Source organism: Arachis hypogaea, chromosome 14, assembly GCF_003086295.3.
Source record: "Arachis hypogaea cultivar Tifrunner chromosome 14, arahy.Tifrunner.gnm2.J5K5, whole genome shotgun sequence".
Lineage (NCBI taxonomy): Eukaryota > Viridiplantae > Streptophyta > Magnoliopsida > Fabales > Fabaceae > Arachis > Arachis hypogaea.
In genome coordinates, this window is record NC_092049.1 from 8,360,098 (window position 1) to 8,381,482 (window position 21,385).

The 21,385-nt window shown below is 30.5% G+C and overlaps 2 protein-coding genes across 3 annotated transcripts; both read right to left on the reverse strand.

Moving 5' to 3' along the window:
- Window positions 1-2,073: 2,073 nt before the first annotated feature.
- On the reverse strand, window positions 2,074-5,167 carry LOC112741350 (DNA-directed RNA polymerases IV and V subunit 4). Of its 2 annotated transcripts, none has more exons than XM_025790285.3 (11): window positions 5,087-5,167; window positions 4,830-4,892; window positions 4,097-4,168; window positions 3,866-3,919; window positions 3,624-3,713; window positions 3,349-3,460; window positions 3,153-3,230; window positions 2,967-3,000; window positions 2,823-2,891; window positions 2,409-2,501; window positions 2,074-2,289 (listed from the first exon to the last, which is right to left on the reverse strand). In XM_025790285.3, the coding sequence occupies exons 2-10, from the start codon at window positions 4,870-4,872 to the stop codon at window positions 2,433-2,435; spliced, it is 621 nt and encodes a 206-aa protein (XP_025646070.1). In that variant the 5' UTR covers window positions 4,873-4,892; window positions 5,087-5,167; the 3' UTR covers window positions 2,074-2,289; window positions 2,409-2,432. The 2 variants fall into 2 exon arrangements, with proteins under 2 accessions (XP_025646070.1, XP_025646071.1); XM_025790286.3 differs by having other exon boundaries at window positions 2,074-2,292.
- Window positions 5,168-11,432: 6,265 nt separating this feature from the next.
- Window positions 11,433-16,583, reverse strand: LOC112740251 (calcineurin B-like protein 2). The gene is made up of 9 exons (XM_025789028.3): window positions 16,507-16,583; window positions 14,718-14,866; window positions 14,554-14,636; window positions 13,298-13,357; window positions 13,111-13,219; window positions 12,895-12,947; window positions 12,505-12,585; window positions 11,742-11,854; window positions 11,433-11,626 (listed from the first exon to the last, which is right to left on the reverse strand). The coding sequence occupies exons 2-9, from the start codon at window positions 14,851-14,853 to the stop codon at window positions 11,566-11,568; spliced, it is 696 nt and encodes a 231-aa protein (XP_025644813.1). The 5' UTR covers window positions 14,854-14,866; window positions 16,507-16,583; the 3' UTR covers window positions 11,433-11,565.
- Between the last annotated feature and the right edge of the window lie 4,802 nt (window positions 16,584-21,385).

The window sequence follows — 21,385 nt, forward strand, 5'->3', positions numbered from 1 at the left end:
AAAGAAATTATAACATTGAGTAACTTTTAAAGTGTCCAAAATACAAATTAAGAAAAACAGTTAAGAATAATATTAGTGTAAAACGTTTTACATAGTCATTCAATTGCATCTATTATTTTAAATAATTAATAGTTATTTCTGCTAATATGATATCATGTAATTAAAGGCTTTTTTACCTAAATGCGCATGTAAAATGCTTTAATTCCCAAAATGCGTATGGTTTGAAATTTTTCTAAAAATATGCACTTCCATTTCTTGGTCGACGTCTGCGAAATGGAATTCAACTCCATTTCATTCTAGGTGCCCACAAAATGGGCAAACCCTATCAGGTTTAGCTCCCACGAAATGGGTTGCCCAATTCCTTGGTGGCAGCAGCGAATTGAGAGGAACAACTCATGGGCGCCAGGTGCGAAATGGGGGCACTGCGGAGGTGAGTTGCCCAATTCCACTTAGCTCTCTCACTGCTCCCCTAGTTTCAGTACTAAAGTTACGTCAGTTGTGGATTTGCCCCTCCTTTTATTTATTAGCAAAACTTTGACTAATCTAGCTTCGTGTGTGTTTGGATTTCAGTTTGCAAACGTGAATTTACATAAAATTGATTTTACAAAATTGATTTTGATAAAAAATAAGTTTGAGATAACGTGATTTATGTTTGACAATATTAGTATCAAAATTGATTATAGCAAAATAAATGTTGTTTGGATTATACTACTCAAAATCACTTTTAGATGAAAAATTATTAAAAAAGACATCAATTTAAATTATTTTTTTTATATACATGCAAAAACAGAACCTAACAAACATAATATAAAAAATATTTATTATATAAATAAATAAATACAATAAAAAATATAAAAGAGAGTACTATAAATTTTATAATGTTAAACAAAAAAAATATTCTATAATTTTTCTAATATTATCCCGTACTCTTTAATTTAGTATTATTTTGGACTATAAATTTTTATTATTTATGGCTATATTGTTACTTATAATTAATTTTTTATTTATTTTGTCCTTTTTTATAGAATTATAATTTATATTATACAAAATTTTGATAATAAACGTAGTATATAATAATTATAATTACAAATTTTACAAAGTCAAAATAAAAAATAAAAAAATTAATATAAAACAAAGATAGAGTACATCAAAGAATAGAAAAAAATCATACAGATAAAAAATAATAAAAATTTCATAAAACCATCAACGTATATCATATGAACAAAAAAATACAATAAAAACTAAATAAAATAAATAACAAAATAAAAAAATTTCATACACAACATAAATACAATATAGTAAAAGATAGAAAAAAAGAATTCATATGAACAAAAAAAAAAGAATTCATATGAACAAAAAAATAATAAAAAAAATTATAAAAGCAAATATATATATATATATGTCAAACAAAAAGGAAAAAAAAAGGATTGAAATAGAGCATATAACAAGTGGAAAAAGAGAATAGATAAGCATTGAGAAAAACTGAAAATTGATGCACCGAAACAAATTTGAAAAATAGAATAAGTTTGTTATCAATGGAGTGTCCAACTCACTTCCGCAAAACAAATTTGAAAAATAGAATAAGTTTGTTATCAATGGAGTGTCCAACTCACTTCCGCAGTGCCCCCATTTCGCGCCCCCATTTCGCGCCTGGCGCCCCCTGAGTTTGTTCCTCCCAATTTGCTGCTGCCACCAAAGAAATGGATAACCCATTTCATGGGAGCTAAACCTGATATGGTTTGCCCATTTCGTGGGCACCTAGAGTGAAATGGAGTTGAATTCCTTTTCGCAGACGCCGGCCAAGAAATAGAAGTACGTATTTTCAGAAAAATTTCAAACCATGCACATTTTGAGAATTAAAATATTTTACATGCGCATTTAAGTAAAAAAGCCTGTAATTAAATGTGTAAAATTATTTAACACTTGCCAGAACATCAAAATTAAATTTCATAAAGTCGGTTGATTTTGTAACCATTTTGTTTTTCGATTTTCCTGTTAACTTTCTGCAATAACAATATTCCTTTATAAAGTTTTGAAATAAATATAAAATATTTAAGCTTAAATAAGTTTTGATTTTTGTAAAATTCATAATTTGCTAACATAATATTGATGCCTCTTAGTGTAACCAAGTTTTCCTTTGTTACCATATACAAGACAAGATCCATGGTCTAGGGCATTCAAACATGGATTAAGTTTCAAATTACATTGTCTCAGTTAGTACACTCAAAAAGTAATAGGTACAATGCTTCATTTGAGAAGGATTACTTCTCAGTTCTCTTTAGTGGCAACCTGCTTTCACAATAATAAAAGGGGAAAAAAAGGAAGCCCCATCAATAATAAAAGCAGAAACACAGAAAAATACTGAGACAAAAGCATGAACAATGAAAGGGGAAAAAAAAAAGGCTCACCAGCTAGCCTTTTTCATTATGGCCTTAAAACTGTTTAAGCTTAGAAAGCTGATGCAATGAATCTTGAAGAACTTGGCTAGTGCTTCCCTTATCCTGAAGAAACACATAAATATTATATGATGTCATCATCCTATTGGATATAATAGTCATAAAACTAGTTGGTGAATTCTATAATAGACATACTTTTATCTTCTATGGAAACAATAGGGAGGTGCTCATATTCAAATCAAAATGAAAACCACCATGTGTGAAAGATTGTTGAACATATAATAAAATTTGCAATTGAATTACTTATCCAAGACAGATCTCACTTGCTTATTGAATATATAATCATCAATTGATAAATGAGTTTGTCATATACTTAAGACGACTACTTTCAGCACCAAAGGCATTAGTAATAATGAGATGTCATACCTTTACCGATGGGACAAGCGCAAAAACTTCATCAACAGTTTCTGGGCACATATTAGCAATCATGCATATCTGCAGTGAATGAAAACTTTAAAAAGATGTTAAATAATACATAAGGGCAAAAGGAAGCTAGAATGAGATTGATACCTCATTATCAGAGAAGCCCTGACCCTTAAGTGGCCTAATGTTTGAGTCAAGAGAAGAACAAAATGTAGATAGAGAGAGAACAGTCATATAAAGCAAAGCATTAGTGCTTCTTATCCCTGTAAACAGACCCGAAAACAAGTATGCACAGATGTATAAACAAGTAGCATCTTCAAAGATAAAGGATACTGAAGTACACGTCTAACCGACTCAGAATCTGAGTACTTGCTATTACTACTGGCATAATGCAGCCCCTTGTCAAATGATCTACATAGAAAGAAGAAGAAATTCAGATCACTCGAAACAGATCTTCGTCCTAAATCATGAACTATAAATAACCGATGTATTCTTGTCAATAAAAAATAAGTGTTCTTGGTGTCCTCACATAGGGATTTTGATGGTTGAATCTCTAGATAACATGACCATCTGCTCTTGAATGCCATGCAAGATATCAGCAGCCTCACAGTCCATTAGGCATTTGATATTTTCTGGAAGTTCTGCATAAGCCAACCAAATAGGAGTAGTATTGTAGATATTAGTTAAAGCAGAGTTTATGTAATGCAGATTTGATTAGTTCAGTGACTAAATGGATAGATCATAAATGAGAGTCAAGATGCAGGTATAAATCATAAAGAAGATATAACCAAGTCAAGCACCAACTTTGATCAATTCCAGGGTCTGATGGGCTTTTTGAAGCATTAGCCTTTCCATTTGCAACCTTGTCTCCCTTTCCTCCTTTGTTAAATTCACCTTGGAAATGAAAAACAATCAGGGAAAAAGAAACTGACTGAGGAGACACAAAAAGAACGAGCAATCTATTTAAATATTGTAATCAAAATGTGCCAGAATGTGAAGTCCTGAAAGGATGGAGGCAGCAATAACTTCAGCAATTGCACTCCTACCTTTTCCGCCAGATGCTGGCGAACCAGTACTAGTTATTCCGGATTCAAATGGGCCTAAAATATACCAAAAAAAGGGGAAAAAATCAGTAAGATCATAGAAGAACTAATTGTAAACAAGTCGACTCTTCTTCAGTTCAGGCACCGGCTGCATCACAGAGGTTTTAGCACAGTGTAGTCACCACAGAGAAGTAGCAAGACATTAGAATATGGTTCTAACTTCTAAGTTCTAACCTTCTTTAGAAAACTGAACCCTCCTTCCTTTTGATGATTTTGTTGCACTGTCATCTTTCCCTTTTAGGGATCCTGCCAAGAGAAAAAGGATACTCAAGTGCTTATATTACAACATATTGGCATTTCATCATCAACTAAAGACAAGATTAATACACAAATGCGAAGTATCAACACATGATCTCGTATCAGTAATAAAAACAAATACAATACCAAAAACACTTCAAACATAGTCAAAATATGTTTCGTGAACTGATATCTGGTTCTGGTTTGCTCACAAAGCAACAGAATAGAAAATGGAGAATTGCATGTAGTGAAGGAGTAAACTCAAGTACAGTACATTTGGAAACAATTTAAAAGGCGGGAGCAAACAGCAACTCCAACCTCCATTTTTCTTCCCTCCAAATCGAAACGGTTGATATAAACTTCTCTTTCATTCTATCACCAGACATATTAATTATTAAGCATCCAAACAAGAGGAATACATGTTCATGCATGTTCAAGTCCTTTACCTTTCCATTCCATTTGTTTTGAAGCCATTTGCTTTCATAATTTATTTACACTCTCAAGCATAGTCATCAGTGGGAGAATCAATCCTCATAGGTTAAACTCAATCCCAATTTCCCAACGAAAAATTTAACTCCAAAAGTAAATAAATGAAAATACAAAGACTCAACAAAAAAAGAACCTAACATTAATTTGCAGAAAGAAAAAGGGAAAGTGAAACAACACTTACCCTTGCTTAACAGCGATGAACCCTTTCCTCCTTTCTCCGACATAACCGAACGTTCAGCTTAACCTAACGAAATAAGAGCAATGCAGGTAAAACAAAGAACGCAGTGGTGTAATTGGAGGGTTCACAGTATCAGAGTTGACATGATCAAAATTCAGCAACAGAAAATGACATAAAAATAAAGGATTTTTATTTGAAAAGCGTTTATTTGAGGAAGAACAGAAAAATGGGTCAGTGTTAAGCTTCATTCAATCACTTACCGCAGAGAAAGCGTGGAAGGTGCCTCCGGAGAACGAAGAGAAAAATTCCCGAACTCAACAAAAGAGGTCCTTTTATTTTTTATTTTTTATTTTTTATTTTTTGGACAGTGCCAGGCCCACAAAGGGCCCAAAGCACAAAAGAGGTCTTTTTATTCAACTCTTGAATGAAGCGTACTTTTGGTATTTAGATCTTCGGCTCCTTAATTTTATTTATTAGTGGTTTGGGCTATTTTAGTCATTAAATAAAGTTTGAAATTGGTTAGGCCCAATTTATGTATTAATTTTTTTTTTAAGAACGTGTTCCTACTTAGTGCCCAGACCAAACATTAAAATTTAATAATTATTAAATTAATTTGAAAAAATAATTAATTTGAAAAATCTTACATGCATTTGAAGTTATATGAAATTTGATCTAGAATCTGCCATCTTTATTAAATTTTAGTAAATAATTTATTATTTGGTAATGGTGGGAATAATAGGTTTTCATAAATATTCGTATGTCGACATTATTCTGACCTTTTTTTGGGTCAACAGTCTCACTTAGTTATTATTGATATATTTTTAGCTTTATTTTTTATAAATTTAATACCTTTTTTTGGCACTATTTAGTATTGCAGAAAAAATAACTTTGCTCTACTTTAGTAACTTTTTTTGTGGGTCAATGAATACAAGGGAAAACAATTAGCTATGAACTATTTTTCATACCTTAACTAAAATGCATGTAGTTATTCTTTTTTTTTTTTTTCTTGTGTAAAAGGAGGGTCAAGGACCCAACAACAGAAGAAACACTCAAATGGTACCTTTTAGCCAAAGGCAACCATGAAAATCAGAAAATAGAAAGTGAATAGAATCAGGTGGTGGTGCATAAAAAATATGCAGTTCGTTGGGGAGCTCTTAGCCCTTCTTGGCTAGGCAATCAGCAACAGTGTTTGCTTCTCTAAAAATGTGATTCCACTTTTAATAGAGGGGATTCGTCCTGCAAGGATATTGATATCTTTGATCAAAGTCGTGCAAGGATGAGAATCAAGACATCCGTTTCTGACAAAATTAAGAGCCATCTTAGAGTCTAATTTGATGATGACATGATGAATATCATTTGCCATTGCTATTTGAAGGCCTTTGATGACGGCCCATAATTCTGCAAGCATTATGGAGCAGCTGCCAAGGTTGCATGAAAAGCCTTTTAAGAATCTACCCCACTAGTCTCTAAAAACCCACCACAAGCGGCGTTATTATTGTGCGAGTAAAACGAGCCATCAACATTGATTTTTATAATACTCTCTGGTGGTGGTATCCACCGGATGAAGTGATCTGACCTATTGGGCTGCTCCTTGATAAGATTCTTTTCAAGCAATTTAATACTTCAGTTGTCCGTTTGCGAATAGAAATAGCAACCACACCTGGAGCAGAGATTTTTCATTGGAAAACCAGCTTATTTCTATCATACCATAGGGCTGATATTCCCATTCCAAAAGTGCATGGCCAGTTACCTCTTTGAATCAGATTAAGCAAAATCCACTCCCGCAAATCTGTGGTGAAAAACTCACCCAAACAATTTTGAAGAACTAGGGAAGACCATAAATTTCTAGCAAATTGGCAGTCCCGAAGGACGTGAATAGTAGTTTCCTCCTCAGCATTACATCTCGGACAGTTAGCAATGTTTGTCATGTGTCTTCTGGCTCTTGTAGCATTAGTAAGAATAGCCTCGTTAGTTACTAACCAGAGAAGGTACCGGATCCTTTCAGGACCATTCCACTTCCAAACCTTCTTAAAGACCTAGACCGGCATTGAAGGATTACGGTCCAAGGAGTTATAGGCTGATCTGAGGTTGAAGGTTCCATCACTTGAGAGGTTCTAAGCCAATTGGTCATCATCTTTCCATGGTGAGGGAGGTGCCATCGCGATGATTTTTCCCATTAACTCCTCTGGTAACTAAGTCCTTAGCTTATTTGCATCCCAGTCAGGGGCGGAGCTAGACTAACTGTTTAGGGGGGGCGGTGTTTAATAATTTACTAAAAATATTTTATATTACTATTTCTATTGATAAAATAAAAAAAATTAAGGGTAATACTTTTTGTCCCTGAAGTTTACTAAAAGTTTCAAAATTACCCCTAAGTTTCAATTTGTTTCAATTTTATCCCAAAAGTTTTCGATTTGCATCAATTTTATCCTTTAAGTTGACGCCGTTTAAATTACTCACGGACGTTAGTGATATGGCAAAGTATAGTGTGTGATGTGGCAAGAAATGTGAAACCCCCAAAATACCCATGGCTGAGTAACCCAAGTAAACCAATTGGCATCCTTTTTCAAACATAACCTGTTTGTCTTCCCTTTGCCAGTAAGGAACATCGCCAGAGAAACAGAGTCACAGAAGGAATCTTGGTGGGTGGTCAGACGTCGCACCGTCAACTACTGTCCGCCACAGCGACATGCAGGACGGCGCATGTTGTGACGCCGTCGAGACTGAGGGAGGAGTTTGGGATACCATTCAGTCATCAACCATTCAAACTTGGATAGCGCCATTCTGATTAAGGTTTCTGATGAGGTAGGCCATTATAGTCAATTTTGCTACTGCATGTCTGCATGGTTAGGATTTAGGATTTTTTTTTATCACTGTTGATTGCTGTTAGGGTTCTATTGCATTGAGGGATTGAGGGATTTCTGTTCTGTTTTAGTGAAAAATATAACTTTGAGGTGGTCTATATTTTTTAATGATTAGTTACTCTGTTCTTTGGTCTGAACATCTTTTTATAACGGCAGGATGGATGATTTCAGTGTTAGAGTTCATCACAGGGGTAGGTTTTGTAGTGATAAGGGTAAAACTGAGTATATCGATGGTGAGGTGACAACGGTTGATTGGTGTGACAGAGATAGATGGAGTGTTATAGAGGCTTATGATGTGGTTGAAAAACTTGGGTACATTGCTGAGAACATTGGGGTACTGTGGTATAAAGATACTGAATTAGGATTAGAAGGGTTGAAGTTGTTGAAAGGTGATGAAGAAGCAATGGAAATGGCAAATATAGGAGTTGAAAAAAAGGTAGTTGATTTGTATGTGGTGCATAAGGCCTCAATCTCTGATGATTTTTGTTACGACATTGGTTATTTAGATGTTGCGGGTGGCAGCAAAGTTGTTGAGGAGGAGTGTGTGGATGCTGATAGTGGGCCAAGTGATATTAGACAGGCCCAAAATATTCAAGCAGAAGCCCAAGGTGGAGGGGTGGATATGGAGGCCCAAATGCAGGGATTAGTTGATGCCCATTTATTTGCTGAAGAAGTGCTACAGAATGTTGGTGATGGGGACAATAGTGAAGAAGAGGATGACACTGATGACCCAGATTATGAGGCTGATTCTGATCTGCATTTTAGTGATAGTGAAGATGATTATTGTGGTGATGATGGGCTATTTGATGTTGATATAACTCTTGGGGAGATGCACCAAGATATAAGAAAGTCTAAGAAAATTAAGAGTGCTGTCGAGAAGTTAAAGAAAACTCAAAAGGTGGCTGCTAGGAAGAGAAAGAGCTCTCGTTTAAGCGATAATGAAGGATTGAACAGTGATGAATTAGAGGAGGTATCGAGTGAGGATGATGAAGCCAGCAAGAAGAAATTTCCCGTTCACAAGGAGTTGAAGGATATGAGTAAGTATAAGTGGGAGGCTGGAACTCTTTATGCAACAAGAGTTCAAGGAAGCTGTGACATCATATGCTGTTCATACTGGGAGAAACATAAAATTTTCAGTGGTGGACAATGTCCGGGTGAGGGCTAAGTGTGGAGATGGTTGTGAATGGTTTGCATATGCGGTAAAGATGGCCAATGAAGATAGTTGGCAGCTAAGAACAATTAATGATCATCATTCTTGTAACACTGTATTTCACATAAAAGTGATGAAGTCGAAGTGGCTGGCGAAGGTCTTCAGGAGAAAAGTAGAAGAGAATCCAAAGTTGAAGCTGGGCAACATACAAAGTAGGACTCTTAGGAAGTGGAATGTGCAGATTTCAAGAGCAAAGGCATTTCGGACCAAGCAGATTGCACTGGTTGACATCAATGGAACTTTTAGGAGCCCAAACTGAGCAACCCGATACATCAGTCGACCTAAGTCCACGATTTCATAGGATTTATATTTGCTTAAAGGCTTGCAAGGAGAGTTTTATGAAGTGTAGGCCTATGATAGGGCTTGATGGTTGCTTTTTGAAGACACCATATGGAGGATGGCTATTGGTTGTTATGGGGTGGGATCCGAATGACCAGATGCTACCTATAGCATATGCGGTCGTGGAGGCTGAGACAAAAGATTCATGGACGTGGTTCCTCTTAAACCTAATTGATGATATAGGAGCAAATAAAAAGGATAAATAAAAAGGATTAACTAACATTATATTTTTTTATTGTGGATAAATAAAAAGGATTAACTAACATTATATTTTTTTATTGATGAATGTTACATTATCAGCAAATATTATCGTTATTTTTTATCGGTATTTGGCCAACAATAATTTACATTTATATTTATAGAAAATTTGCATACAAAAAATATATAATTTGTACCTATATTTACCAGAATTTTGCATACATAAATCAATACAGTTTACACACACATTTTGCAAAGTTTATACACATGAATTAGTAAAATTTATTTATTAAAAATAGTGTAATATTTGCCAGGTTCTGAAAATCAGACCGGTCATCAAACCACTTCAACCATAATTCAACTGAAAAAACCGTTTTATAATAAAATAACAAATAAAATATAAATAAATATCTTAAAAGTTAAAACATAATTATAGTATAATATAAATTTTAAAATATCTTCCAAATTTAATGCAATACATCAAATGTTATTAACTAAAGTCTTACGATCTTATTAAAGGACAATCTTAAAAGTTAAGTAACAAAAGGAAACATCCATTATATTACTATTGAAATCTTCAATACAATCACAAACTAAACACAATGAAGCCCAAAGCATAAATACAGCACAGCATAATATTCCAACAGCACATCACTATGCAAAAAAAAGAACAAAACACAAAACGGCATATCAGCCAAAGCTAATCAGTAATCAATTAATCGTTCAATAAAAACACAAAACACAATATGATTTCTGAACCCAACATAAAAAAAACGAAAAATAAGCACTAGCAGTGAGCATTGCAATTTTCTTTTACTTCAAAAGGGGATCATAAACAATTGGTTCTATAAAAGTTCAACAGATAAACAAACAAACTACAATAATATGCAATGCCAAAAATAGACCAATAATAAAATAATAAAAAGTTTCTCTTTCCAATTCTATGTTCAAGCTTGTAGGGAACCAAAATCAATAGAGTAGTATCGTCAGGATAGTCTTTTTTAATTCTTATATACCTCAAACTATTTCCTACAAAATGAAAATTGAGCACAAAACACAGCCTTAAAACAAAAAACAAAACACTCAAAAATCAATAAGAATATTAAGCACCAACTTATGGCAAAATATACTATCAAAAATACATATATTCATGTCTTGGCGTGTTTGTTACCACTTTATTTGACTAATCAAGTTCAGTTTTGAAGTATGAAATCCCAAAAGTTCTAGAAGGTGATTTATTAACCAATAAATCAAATTGCATAGTGTCAAATAGTTAAATTTTAAGTCAAAAAGTGAGGCTTATTGGTATTAAGCATAAAGTGAAATTAACAACATTTAAACTTTACACACAATTACTTTCAAGTTGACATAATAGTGATTAATCACATATCATTTCAGTGTTTTTCCTATATTCAATGGTATTAACACAGATAAAAATGATAATTACTTGGTTTCTGAGAGCAAAACCAATAAAACATACTTACTAAAATGTCATGCGAGTTCATTTCAATACACAGTTTGTTAACTTTTGTGGTTAAATTACAAATATTTTTCTAGACAATGAACACAAAATTTATCATAAAAAAGCTTTAACAAAATTTAACAACAGAAAAAAAAAAAAAAGCAAAAACAAGCCAGTAACAATTTGTCATATCAGTTTATCATCAATCAGTAAATTAGTAACAGAGTTAATCAATCAGAATAAGCAAGAACGAGCTAATAACAGAACAAACCAGTCAGATATTGATTCGATTTGACCAATCAATTTTTGACCAATTTAACAGTTTGCAAACAGTTTTAGAATTACCAGTTTTAAACAGTAAATCGTACCATATTACTTTGTGATTCACAATTAGACCGGTCTAACTGAATGATCCAATTTTCAGAACCATGAATATTTATACTTATTAATACTAAAAATTGATAACCCCAAAAGTTTCTCTTTTATTTTCTCCCAAATATTTTTTCTCAAATGCATCAGCACACATAAAAAAGGAATAACAAATTAACATGACTAATTAATTATATAGCTAGCTTGTTCAATATACAAGAAGAAAAACATTATTTTATATATAATATTGATTGTCAATAAAGAACAAAAAAGATTATAAATACAACGATGGGTCAATCAATCATCATCATCAACTTGTGAGTGAAACACAAAGCCTGGAAATGTGATGGTGATATCTCTGCATATATACCAAAATTGAAAATGTGTGTTAGGACTTAGAAGAATAAAATATACAAGTCATAGAAGAAATTAAAAGCAGGTAACATATATCATATAAGTATATAACTACTTACTTGAGATATTGAAGGTTCATGTTTCTCAGAAGAGAAGGATGGCCAAACACAAACGTTCTCCACTCTTCCTTATCAATCTTCCCATCGTTTTTGGTATCAGCTTCTTTAAATGTCTGAATAATAAAGTCTTAATAATTATAAAACATTTCAATAATACATATTACATATTAATATGTAAGGTATTAATACGATAATTTAATTTTAATACACTGTCAATGTAAAATAATTTTATACATATATCTAATTACGTACCATCAGTGGCGAAGCTTAGCTGAGATAATGAGGGGTCATGGCTCCCCCAAACTTTTTATAAAAAATTAGTAGTAGTTTTTCAAAAAATAAATAATCGTTCAGTTGACTCAAATACTTTACTATAATTTAAAGCACCTGTTTCAAAAAAATACCTTGCTTTGCTTTTCTATTCACAATTCTCTATTCAACAAGCAACATTCTCTATTTAAGTCACTAAAAACTCGAAGAGTACCATTATAAACTATTTTATATTTTTTATCTGTAAAAATATTTATTTATTATCTTATTAGTAATAAACTTAAAGAATAATTACATTTATAAATTTTATTTTAATATAAATATTATTATTAAATTTTTATGTTAAATATGATCTTTTTAAAATTTTGTTTCAAGTTCTGTCACTATATACCATTACATTAATAAAAATAATTATTTTTTATATTAACTGTGTAAATCATAATCCGAAAAAATGAATATAATTAGACGACTGTGTAAACGAAGAATGAATGACCTTGTCAATGATGCTTTCCACCACATCATTTGAAAGATGCATGTCAGATTCAGCTAGAGTTGCCACCACCATTTGCTTTAACTACACATAATAAGAAAAAAAAAAAAAAAACATAATGCTTATTATTTGAGTTTCATTTATGTCTGATCAATCTTGTTAGGAAACAATAAAAATAATCAACCAACTTCCAAAAATTTTAAAATTACACATCCAACGTTGATAGATTATTAGTTATTGTTTCCCTAAATTTGCTTATATTATCTACTTTAATAGATAAATCAATCTATATATAACATAGATTAATTATTATTAGTAGTTGTAGGGTTTAGGGTAAATGTGAAAAATCCAAATGTTGATTGTAATCATAAAAAGAAAAATGTTATTAGGTACCTCTTCTCTCCCTATATATCCTTGCTGTTTAAGATCATACAATCTGAATGAAACTGCAAGCAAAAAAGGAAACTCATTATAAAATATTTAAGTACACAAATTTAAACTCTTATACATTATATATTAATTTTATTTAATAAATCTATAATTATTTGATAAAAATATTCCAATTAATAACAATATTAAAAGTATGTTAATTAATTTGGTGAGTCTTACAATCGATCTTGTCTTCAATTGGTGCATTGGGATGAAAGACAGAGAGAGCAATTGCAAACTCATTGAAATCAAGACTTCCACTATGCTTAGAGTCAAACAAGTCAAACACCTACAACAAATTCATGAATATACATACATTATTATTGCAACAATTTACATTGAAATTAGAAGAGCTTTTCTTACTTACCCTATCTACAAATAAACTTTCCTTCTTGCCTGTCTTGAATAAGGCCAACTGAAATTCTTCCTGCAATATAGTAATTAATGTTTAAAGTATGGGTGTTCAAATCTAAACCGATTCAAATTAAACCGTTTATCCAATCTAATTCAAATTGAAAACCAATTAAAACCGTACTAATTCGGATTTGATTGGATTCTATTTTTTACAAACCACTAGATCGGATCGGATTTCGGATCTACTTTTTATAACCGATCCAATCCAATCCAAACCGCACAATGTACTATAATATTTTTATTTTATTATTATATTTACAATTATACTTATAACATGTTTAATTTGTTATACATTTTTATATTATTCAATATTATTATTATTTAATAAATATTTTATGTTCAAAATATTATTTATTTATTTATTTTAACTAACCTATAATTTTATTTCTATTGTTATATTATCGTTGGCTTTTAAAGATATTGTTGATTATTTAAAATTTGATGTTAAGACTTGTTATATGTATTTAATTTTTTTAATTTACAAAACCGCAAATCCAATCCAATCCAAACCGCTTAAAATTTGATCGGATCGGATCAGATTTTTTTTTTAAAAAGTCATCCAATCCAAATCGCACCACAAACAAAATTAGTGTTCGTATTGAATTAGTTTTTTACTCATAATCAATCCAAACCGCACCGCAAACAAGCAAAAAATTAAAATGATTAATTATAATAATAAACCAGGGTGTTTGATACTAAGTTCCTCAAAGTTGTTGAATACACCATCAAACTAATAGAGCCAGAAGTAAAAAAGTTTAAAGATTCAAACAAAATTTAATCGAAATTGAATTAGATATAATAAAAATAATATACTTATATAAGAAATATATTTTTTAAAAATATTTTTTAATATTTATTATTTTAAATCGATTAACTACTAAAAAACCAGATCACCTCAATTAGTTTATCGATCTTTTTAACTAATTTTTCGATTTTCAACTAATTTACTTATTATCAAGTTTTATTTTGAATCGAACTAATTATTTAATAACCGATTTTTTATTAACTCGGTCGAACTTGTCAATTCGATCCAGTTTTTTCAGACTCAGACTTGTTGATTATTAAAAGAAAAATTAAATTACAGTTCACAACCAATTATAGTATTATTAGATTAGAGAGAAATAAAATAAATTAAAGCTAGCATGCCATTATTAAAGATTCATATATAATATATAATTATATATCATGAGAGATGGGATTAGTATATACCTTATTGATGAGTCCATCATCAATGAGCATAGAACTAATTTTCTTGAACAGTTCATAGAGAGCTTCAATCTCATTTACACTAACTGCATTCAAACTCTAACAAGTTAATTAAACACTTTATTATTAAGTAAGAAGCAAAATTAAAGGCAATAATAAGAACATACAAATTGTTTGTTTGGCAAGAAATTGAGGGTTTTTTAAGCCTCTACTAGTTGGTCTTGTGGACCCATCATCTGCTTCAAAACACTTCATCACCAAAGTAGCTAACATATGCTTTATTCCTTTTAAGCACCTCCTCATCTTCACCACATTTCTGTAAAATAAAGTAGAAAAAAAATTAAGATTTTAGGTAAAATTAAAAGAAAAAATTAAATATGTAAAATATAAAATTTAATAAGATTTAAATTATAAAATTGTCCCATCTAATAAAAAATTTATAAAATCAATCAACCCATTCAAATTAATAATATCAAAAAATTTTAAGATTTAAATTGAAATCCTAACTATTATGTTAAAAAATCTTTAAAATTCAAAAGACATATTTGTAATTTATAATTAATTAAATGAGTTTGTACTACGGCACTTTATTTTTTTATATATACAAACATCTATATTTTTTTTTATCTAATTAATATTTTAAGATTTTTTTAATTTTAAAAATTAATTTTAGTTATTGAGATATACCACAATTTCTTAACTACATATCATAAATTAAAATAATGTAGTAATCATCCTAATTGAATTATATTTGAAAAATATATATGTTTTCAATAGAAATATAGCTAATTAATAAAAAGGATTTCGCTAAAATTGTTAAGCAGAAGGAGTCAATTATAGATCAATACAAATTATCAAAAATATATAATTGACATGAATTTCATCATTTTCAGACACCATTAAATTAAAGGAAGCAAATCACATAAATTTAATATAAAACATTTTTTTTTTCTTTTGGTGGTAGGGGTCAACAATTTCCCTTTTTAGTTTTCTTAGTCATGATCAATGTTTTGCATATTTCAGGATTAACCAAGCTTGATATTAGATTATGGGGCTAATTTTTTGGGGCCTGTGATAATCTTGTCATCATTATTGGGTCAATCTAAGACCTCGGTAAAATATGGTATAAAATCTAAAGTAGAACATATTATTTAAATAAAGGGTAAATTATTATTTTGATTTTAATATTTGGGCTAAATTTTAATTTGGTCTTTAACGTTTTAAATGCTTTATTTCAATTCCAAAAAATTTTAAATGGGTTTAATTAATATTGTCTCACAATTAAATTTGACATTAAAAATTAACATATTTAAAAACCAATATAACGTTCGATTTTAGTATATAAGTAAAATCGACTCACCAATGATCATTAATGTAGACGTTTTTTCTGTTAATTATTCAAGTTAAATTTAATGGTAGGACAACATTGAATTCGTATAAAATTTTTTGGAGTTGAAATAGAATATTTAAAATGTTAGAAATCAAATTAAAATTTAAACCAAATATTGGAAATTAAAATAATACTTTATCCTTAAATAAATTATATTGATGAAAGATATCACTAAAACAACACAATGTAAGTAAACAACAATACTTATGATCAACTACTAATGACTGAAATAAAATTGACATGTCTTAAAATAATTTTAAAAACTGTTATATTTTAAGATTGTGTTTCTTAAATATTTCATATAACAGAAAATACACAAGACACACATAATTAAGATGGTTGCAAATTAAAGTTAGAATTTCAACATCTCACACAAGATTCACAGAACCAGAATAATCAATTCCTCACAACAAAGATCCATGTTATTATTAATTTTGAATTTAGCTCTAATTAGATCAAACACACAGACACAAATTGAATAGCAAATTAAAGAAAATTAAATGGGAACTCATACAAAAATCAAAAGCAAAAACAAATAATAATAATAATATTAAGACAAAAATTACCCTTTAGAAAGAGCAGAAAATGGAGAACAAAGAAGTAGTCATGATTCTATGCCCCTCTCTGGAATTTGGAATTTAGCATAGAAAGGAGAAGTATCATTTTGATTTATATAGAAAAACTTAGTATTGGGTTTCTTAGCCGTTCCACTAGGAGAGCACAAAAACCATGTGACCTCTAATAAAAACAACAACAATCATAATTATTGTTATCAATTCTCAATTCCTGCCTTAAATTCATCTTTTAAATTTTTTAGGTTTTTGTTTAAATAAATTCATTAATTAATCATCCAAGTTATATGGACATAAAAGACTAACTACTAAATTAGCTATTCATATAAAATACATGTTAAAATACAAACGATAATATTAAGAAGACAAAAAAATAGTTAAAATTTATCATATTTAATATTTATTAATTGTTGTTAGAATTAATGAATACTAAATAAAGTAAATTCTAATTATTTTTGACTAAATTTTTTTGTTATTAAACAATTCGAAAATACAAAACACGCATTGATAATAAATTAAAACAACATAAATTTGTTTTATTTTTCAAATATTATTATTATATATAAATATATAATAATTAATTTGATGACTAATTTTTATATGCACTTAATATTAATTGATTCCAACACTAAACATTGAAAAAGGATATGTAATAAATACCTTTACCGAAATGGTTGTAACAAAGTAACCGAAAAGAAAGACCAAAAATAGGATTATTGTAGAGAAAGGAATAAAGATTTGAATACCACTTTTTTTGGGCTTTTTACATATAGTAAACTGTTATTTTTTATTATAAAAGTTAATCACCAATAACTCTAAAAGAGATCAATTAATTTATAATATTAAAGATTGGATTAATTTGCCAAATTATAGTATCCAACTAATTACCTATTTGAATAGTTTTATCGAACTAATTCAATTTTTTACAGATGCTAAATTAATTTACATCTTTAATTGTCGGCATTCAAAATTTTTTAATTAGAGAAATTTTAGTTTATCTTTTACATTTAGGAGAAAAGAAAAAAAATTTTAATATTTTGTTTTTATTTTTATTAAAAATTAAAGTTTTCAATTAAAAATTTGAAAATTAAAATAAAAATTTTTGTAAACCTTTCAAATGGGCTATATAAATTCTTTTACAAAAAAGAAAACGAAAAAAAAAAAAAGCTCAAAACCTATTACTTTATGATTTCCTCTAATAACAATAACATATCATTTTCTAAGAACCATTGCAATTCTTATTTTATTTATAATGTATTAAATTATTTAGTGTCAAATATAAAAAAAAGTAGAGTATTGTTACACATACAAATCTTTTTGACATATAACGCGCACGTGAAATTATGCTATTTTATCCCGCATTCCTCCTTCTCCTCCTCTTCATGTTCTTTCTTCTTCTCCTTTTTCTTTGCATTTCTCATCTTTTTCTTTCACGTATTTCATCTTCATCGTCCTTTTTTTTAGGGATAAGTACGATTTTGGTTCCTAACGTAGAAGCCGAAAATTTATTTCATCCCCGACCTTTTTTTCGCTACAAAATGATCCCCAAAGTTTCAGTTTGTTTTAAAATCGTCCTTCGAACGAAAATACCCTTCTCCCTTTACCCCCAAAATCAACCAACCTCAGCAGAGAAGGCTAAGCACCACCACCACCACCACCATTATCATCATGGTCATCATCATCATCAGAACAACAAAATCAACCAGGAACCCAAGTTAAACCCCACCACCACCACCACCACCACCACCACCACCACCCACCATCCACCACCACCACCATCATCATCATCATCACAACCATCAACAAAATTAAAAATAAAAAAAACCATCAACAACCAAAAACAGAACATCAAGTAGAAGCGGAAGAACAGCAGAAGCAATTTTCAGCAATTCAATAACAGAAGCTCAACAACAACAACAACAATTCAGCAGCAATTCTCAGCAATTCAATACCCTAAAATCAACTAACAGAAAATTAAAATCCAGCTAAACTAATCCAGAATCAAATCAAGCATCTAACACTAACCAAAAATAGAAATTGAAAGCAAAATGATAACTGGATTATGAAAATAGAAAACAGAAAAGAGGGGACAGGGAAGGCAATGGTGGAGCGCCGGTGGTCTGGGCATGACAGGAAGGGGCTGGAGAGAGGGTAACGGGCGGCGGTGAGCTCTGATTCCTTCTGTGACAGGGATTGAGGGAGGAGAAGCAGGGAAGCTCGCTTGCGGTGGTGAAACAGGGGAGGCTCCATGTTGCTGCGCGATGGTGAAGCAGGGGAGGCTCGCTGGCGGTGAGCTCTGGTTCGAGGAGTCTGAGACAGGGAAGGAGAGAAGGAGGGGAGAGAGTCGTAGTTGCTCTGAGAAGAGGTGGCGGCGGCGGGCGGGCAGTGGCGGTGCGGCGGTATGGCGTCCCCCTTCTCTCCCCACTCCTCCCTCCCCCCTTCTCGTGCCCCACCCCCCTTTCTTTCTCTCTCCACCCCCGCTTCTCTGTACCCTTTCTTTCCTCTTTTTTTTTTAATTTTATATTTATTTTATTTTATAATTTTTTAATGAGGGGTAATTTGGTAATAAAAAAAATAAAATTGGTAAAAAGAACAATTTTAAAACAAACTGAAACCTTGGGGACCATTTTATAGCAAAAAAAAGACCGGGGACGAAATAAATTTTCGACCTCTACATTAGGGACCAAAATCGTACTTATCCCTTTTTTTATTACTGTTGATGTTGCTGCATTTTTTTTTCCTCTTCCTCATATTTTTATTGATTTTCTAACATTATACATTTTTTCCTCCTAAGAAGAATTATGAGAATATGAAATAATAAGAAGAAGAAGAAGAAGCAGCAGAAGATGAGGAAGAGGAAGAGTTTTGAATTATGCGGAACTTATCAGCACACATACATCGAAAATTCTTAAACAATACACTCGAATATCTTCATGTTACACTCAAAATATTTTCGTGTTACACCCAAATTTACTGCAAATACAGAAAAATATTTCCTCTAATGCTGCATTTTTCTTCTTCTTCTTCTTTTTCCTTATTTCTTTCTTTCTTTTAGTTGAATGAATGTAAGTTCATTCTCTTCTAAGTAATTTTGCAGCATTATGTGTTTCTTCTTCTTCTTTGTTTGATTTTTTTTATTTTTATTCTTGTTAAAGGAGTAAAACAAGAAGAAACTTGATAAGGTAAAATAAAAAAGAAAAAGATGAATAAGAAAAAAGAAAAAAATGGTGATGATGATGATGAAAAAAAGAAGAAGAAGTAGTAGAAGATGAGGAGGAAGAGGAAGAGTTTTGAATTATGCAGAACCCATACATCGAAAATTCTTAAACAATACACTCAAATATCTTCATGTTACACCAAAACATCTTCTTGTTACACCCAAATTTCCTGCAAATACAAAAAAATATTTTCTCTAATGCTGCATTTTTTTCTTATTTATTTCTTTCTTTTAGTTGAATGAATGTAAGTTCATCGTCTTTCAAGTAATTTTGCAGCATTATGTGTTTCTTTTTCTTCTTTGTTTGATTTTTTTTATTTTTATTCTTGTTAAAAGAATAAAACAAGAAAAAATTTGAGAAGATAAAACAAAAAAAAAAGATGAAATATTATTCACCTGCAGAATCATAAACTACTAACGAAAAAATTAACTAGAATCGAACCACACCTCAGCCACTTGATTGGATTCAAAACAATAATCAATTTCGTCCTGGTTCAATTGACAATCTAAACTTGAATTATTCATTATTTTCAACAACGAAATAACTGATAATGGAGGAGAAGGAGGAAAAGGAAGGAGGAGAAAAAATTCCAATGAAAAAAGAAGGAGAAAAAAGAGGAGGTGTTGGTGATGACGATAGCGAAAGAGAAAAATAACGAAAAATAAGAAGAATGTGCAATAACAGCACGAAAAAGAACTTACACGCGTGAATATAAATGACTTGTATAGACTTGTATCAAAAAATAACTTGTATCCGGAGAATAATTGAAAAGTATAACATTACTCTTTACACACATTTGGCAAATTTTCACTTTTCATCATTAATTGTAATAAGAACTCATTAAATATTAAATAAATAATACACCAAATCATTTAATGCTTTAATTCCTTTTTCGAAAAAATGATATTTTATGGATTTAACTAACTTGTTTATTAAGGTAGCGTTTGGTGGAGAGGCAGAGACGGAAAGACTGAGACTAAGAGACAGAGACTAAAAGATAGAGATTGAAATAAATCTCAGTATTTTGTTTGGTGCAAAATGGGATACAGAAATTAAAACAAGAATGAAACTCTAATTTAATTTGCACAAATGGTAAAATTGGAATTAATTAATTAAAATGAGGGTATTTTAGATATAAAATATTATTAAAGTTTCAGTCTCCATTTCTAAACATTTTAGTGTCCTGTGTCCCCACTTTTTGAAGATGCTGAAATACTGAAATTTTGGAAACAGACAGAAATTTTAATTCCAGTCTCTGAACTAATAAAATGATACTGAATTTTAGTCTCTCGATCTCTGTCTCAATACTTCAAAACAAATTTTACCTAAGAGCATATTTTAAAAATATAATAATATTTTTTTTAATATTTTTGACATATTTAATCACTGATAAAAAATTCATTTTTGCAATAACTTTTATAAAACATTTTCTTTTATATAATAGGTTTAACCCATGCCTTTAGGACACAAGTTAGCAAAACCCATATTTTATTTATGAATTTGTAAATAATGCAAATTGAGATTGCCCAAATAATAATAGGAAAAGTATAAGTAGATAATGAAAATACTAAACAATGTGAACAATGGATATATCGAATGTTCAATTCACTAGCTGCGTTTGTTTAGAGAGACAGGACACTGAGACAGGAACACAG